The sequence below is a fragment of the Engystomops pustulosus genome, chromosome 6 (genome assembly GCF_040894005.1).
Source record: "Engystomops pustulosus chromosome 6, aEngPut4.maternal, whole genome shotgun sequence".
In the NCBI taxonomy this organism is placed as follows: Eukaryota; Metazoa; Chordata; class Amphibia; order Anura; family Leptodactylidae; genus Engystomops; species Engystomops pustulosus.
Genome location: NC_092416.1, coordinates 26,600,733 through 26,605,632, shown reverse-complemented (window position 1 = coordinate 26,605,632; position 4,900 = coordinate 26,600,733). Strand labels below are relative to the sequence as shown.

The 4,900-nt window shown below is 42.7% G+C and overlaps 1 protein-coding gene across 1 annotated transcript; it reads left to right on the top strand.

The window, feature by feature from the left end:
* The first annotated feature begins 249 nt into the window (after positions 1-249).
* Positions 250-4,631, top strand: LOC140065880 (trypsin-3-like). The gene is made up of 4 exons (XM_072113441.1): positions 250-395; positions 682-823; positions 3,782-4,048; positions 4,218-4,631. Exons 1-4 carry the CDS (start codon positions 250-252, stop codon positions 4,359-4,361), a joined length of 699 nt encoding a protein of 232 aa, XP_071969542.1. The 3' UTR covers positions 4,362-4,631.
* The last annotated feature ends 269 nt before the right edge of the window (positions 4,632-4,900 follow it).

The window sequence follows — 4,900 nt, the reverse complement described above, 5'->3', positions numbered from 1 at the left end:
ACACACATGGCGTTTTTGGGCCGTTTTCAAAGCCAAAAGCAGGTGTGACTCTTGATGAGTGCGAACAAATCATGGAAAGGTGCTGCTCCTTTCTAGTATCGGCTGCTCAGAAGAGTCAAGACTATCCACTGCTGTACTAATATTTGTTACAATGTATCGGTGAAGGTAAAATGTATTATTAAATAATCTAATGCTGGATTGAGTTTTGCATTAATGAATTGCATTATTTCAGGAGAGGGGCAGCGCAGCATGTCACGCATTATTGGGGGGTATTCGGTCTCCCCTTACTCCACGCGGTACCTGGTGTCCTTGAAGAGAAACACTGGTCTTCATTTCTGTGGGGGATCATTGATCAGCAGGTTCTGGGTCCTCACAGCTGCCCACTGCAAGACTGAGTAAGTAGATGATGAAATGGACAGAACTGGAAGGAGTAATGTGTTTGCATGTGGTTATTCATTTCTGCTCCAGTCACATCCAAAGCTGTCTTCCAAGTGTTGTGAGTGCAGCATATCCCATAATATATTGCACCATAAGATGACATCTATTAGGTCATGGTTCTGTTGCTGGCAGCCAGTAGTATTGTCAATGCAGCTCTGGATGTAACTAGAGAATATACTGATTATGATACAAGTATAAATGACACCGATTCTGCCTGTAATGTTGTTATTCGCATTTCCAAAGACAGAACCAGATGTTGATCGTGGCTGGGGAATATTCCTTGTCCATCTTTGAAGGAACAGAGCAGATTTTCCGCCCTGTGAAGCTCGTGTCTCACCCCGATTACAGCTCGTCTTCCAAAAATGCAGACATCATGCTGATCAAGGTGAGCAACTCGGGGCGAATGTGACCCCAATCACTCCACGTGACCCACACATTTTGTATCTTACTCTCATTAAAGTTTAAGTTCACATGGGTGATACTAGAATAAAGTATGTCCTACACTAGAGCTAGAGCGCATTACATATGGGAACAGCACACTACTACTACTCCTATCCTGTATATATGGGCACAGCACAGTACTACTACTCCTATCCTGTATATATAGGCACAGCACAGTACTACTACTCCTATCCTGTATAAATGGGCACAGCACAGTACTACTACTCCTATCCTGTATATATTAACACAATACTACTACTGTTATGCTATAAATATGAGAACAACAAAGTACTACTACTCCTACCCTGTATATATGGACAAAGCACAGTACTACTATTCCTATCCTGTACATATGGACACAGTACTAACTACTCCTATTCTATAAATATGGGAACAACAAAGTACTACTACACCTATCCTGCATATATGGACACAGCACAGTACCATTCCGCCTATCCTATATATATGGGCACAGCACAGTACTACTACTCCTATCCTGTATATATGGACACAGCAGAGTACCACTACTCCTAACCTGTATATATGGGCACAGCACATTACTACTACTACTACTCCTATTCTGTTTATATGACATAGCATTGTACTACTACTCCTATCCTGTATATAAGGGCACAGCACAGTAATACTACTCCTATCCTGTATATATAGGCACAGCACAGTACCACTACTCCTATCCTGTATATGTGAGGTCAGCGCAGTACTGCTACTCCTATTCTGTACATATGGGCACAGTACTACTACTCCTATCCGTATATATAAGCACAGCACAGTACTACTACTCCCATCCTGTATATATAAGCACAGCACAGTACTACTACTGCCTTCCTGTATATATGGGTACAGCAGAGTACTACTCCTCCTATTCTTTATATATAGGTAAAGCACAGTACTACTACTCCTATCCTGTATATATGGGAACAGCACAGTACTACTCCTCCTATTCTGTATATATGACCATAGCACAGTACTACTCCTCCTATTCTGTATATATGGGTAGAGCACAGTACTACTACTCCTATCCTGTATAAATGAGCACAGCACAGTACTACTACTCCTATCCTGTATATATGGGTACAGCACAGTACTACTACTCCTATTCTGTATAAATGAGCACAGCACAGTACTACTACTCCTATCCTGTATATATGGGCACAGCACAGTAGTACTACTTCTATCCTGTATATATGGGCACAGCACAGTACTACTACTCCTATCCTGTATATATGGAACAGCACAGTACTACTACTCCTATCCCTTATATATAGGCACAGCACAGTGCTACTACTCCTATCCTGTATATATGGGCACAGCACAGTACTACTACTCCTATCCTGTATATATGGACACAGCAGAGTACTACTACTCCTATCCTGCATATATAAGTACAGCACAGTACTACTCCTCCTATTCTGTATATATGGGTACAGCACAGTACTACTACTCCTATTCTGTATAAATGAGCACAGCACAGTACTGCTACTTCTATCCTGTATATATTAACACAATACTACTACTCCTATCCTGTATATATGGACACAGCACAGTACTACTACTCCTATCCTGTATATATAGGCACAGCACAGTACTACTACTCCTATCCTGTATATATGGGCACAGCACATTACTACTACTCCTATCCTGTATATATGGGAACAGCACAGTACTACTACTCCTATCCTGTATATATGGGAACAGCACAGTACTACTACTCCTATTCTGTATAAATGAGCACAGCACAGAAGTACTACTTCTATCCTGTATATATGGCACAGCACTGTACTACTACTCCTATCCTGTGTATATGGGAACAGCACAGTACTACTACTCCTATCCTGTATATATGGGCACTGAACAGTACTACTTCTATCCTGTATATATGGACACAGCACAGTACTACTACTCCTATCCTGTATATATGGACACAGCACAGTACTACTACTCCTATCCTGTATATATGGGAACAGCACAGTACTACTACTCCTATTCTGTATAAATGAGCACAGCACAGAAGTACTACTTCTATCCTGTATATATGGACACAGTACAGTACTACTACTTCTATCCTGTATATATGGACACAGCACAGTACTACTACTCCTATCCTGTATATATGGGAACAGCACAGTACTACTACTCCTATTCTGTATAAATGAGCACAGCACAGAAGTACTACTTCTATCCTGTATATATGGGCACAGCACAGTACTACTACTCCTATCCTGTATATATGGGCACAGCACAGTACTACTACTCATATCCTGTGTATATGGGCACAGCACAGTACTACTACTCCTATCCTGTGTATATATACAGAATATTTATATTGAATTAGTGAGCTCCACCTTTCCTTGCCATTGACTACCAAGTAGTCACAGCTCCTTTATATTCTGTGAAAACCCAGCAAGAACCAACAGTCTCAAAAGACATAGGGGCAGATTTATCAAGCTGTCTGAAAGTCAGAATATTTCCAATTGCCCATGGCAACCAATCACAGCTCCCCTTTAAAATATCCATGAGCACTGGTGAAATGAAAGCTGAGCTGTGATTGGTTGCCATGGGCAACTGGAAATGTTCTGACTTTCAGACTGCTTGATAAATCTGCCCCATAGAATTCAAATAGTAGAAACTTTACGTTTCTGTAACAGGCCCATTAGACCAGAGAACTGACTTTTGTGGGTGGAGATCACCTTTAAAAAGTGGCCCGTCAAACTTTTATGGTGTCGGAACCAAAAGATAATTGATTTTTATAAAATGAATAATAATCCGATTTAGATGAATGACTTTGCTGGGTGTGGGGTGGAGATCCCCTCTAAATCTTGCAGCATTTGGAGTAGTGTAAGTGATTGTGAATTAATCCCTGCCTCCGTTTATTACTTTCCAGCTGAATCGTGCGGCTGTGTATAACTCCTTTGTCTCCCTTGTGCCGCTTCCAGCACAGGGGGTCTCGCCCAGCGAGAGCCGCCTTTGCCAGGTGTCAGGTTGGGGGTACACCAGTACAGTCAGCGGCAAAGCCTCCGATACCCTGCGCAGCGTGAAATTACCGATTGTCCCAGTACGACGGTGTAACAGCTCGACCTCTTACTCAGGACACATCACAAAGAGTATGATCTGTGCCGGCTACAGCAACGGGGGCAAAGATGCCTGTCAGGTAAGTGTCATACATCTGCACTGCCTGTAGGGGGCAGCAGAGAAAACCCCTTACCATTATAAATTTGATAGAACCTCAGGGGGGCAGTAGAGTCTATGTATATATAGCTTCCTTTATGCCCCCAATACAACCCTTTCCTATGTGTCACATGCCCCCTCTTTCATTGCAGGGAGACTCCGGGGGCCCCCTGGTGTGTGACGGACGGGTATTCGGAATTGTATCCTGGGGTCACAGCTGTGCGAACCCCAACTATCCCGGGGTCTATACTGCAGTGGCCAATTTCCAAAAGTGGATTTACAGGACAATATTTTGAAGAAATTTTTGGATCTGAGCCAAAAATGACCTTGGGGTGCTGCAACCAAATGAAGGCGGAGGATATATGGACACGGTGACCTCTGACCTACCCTCATTTACAGTCTGCCGTCATGGTGCATGGCGAGCGGACCGGTGCTGCATATATGTAGACTAGCACAGGAGTATTATATCATTTGTTATCACCATTGCCGAGAAGTTTCTTCTAGGTTCTTGGAAAATGTGTAGGAATTCAGGGGGTCATAGGTCGGAGGGAGTCGGTACCCCCAGTTTGAAGCCTTAGAAGTTTGTACTAAACAATAAACCAGATAAAATCTGCATAGTCCTGGTGTCTGACCTATAATAATATACACAAACCTGTCACACAGACAATACACAAGGTACAGGGATAATACACACAGTGATGTCCCAGTACAGGGATAATACACACAGTGATGTCACAGTACAGAGATAATACACACAGTGATGTCACGGCACAGGGATAATACACACAGTGATGTCACAGTACAGGGATAATACACATAGTGATGTCACAGTACA

Bases quoted from the DNA above. Each gene is read 5' to 3' on its own strand.
- LOC140065880 (XM_072113441.1), top strand. From the start codon at position 250: ATGTCACGCATTATTGGGGGGTATTCGGTCTCCCCTTACTCCACGCGG. The intron at 396-681 runs GTAAGTAGATGA...GCATTTCCAAAG, and splicing joins GCTGCCCACTGCAAGACTGA to ACAGAACCAGATGTTGATCG. The intron at 824-3,781 runs GTGAGCAACTCG...ATTACTTTCCAG, and splicing joins CAGACATCATGCTGATCAAG to CTGAATCGTGCGGCTGTGTA.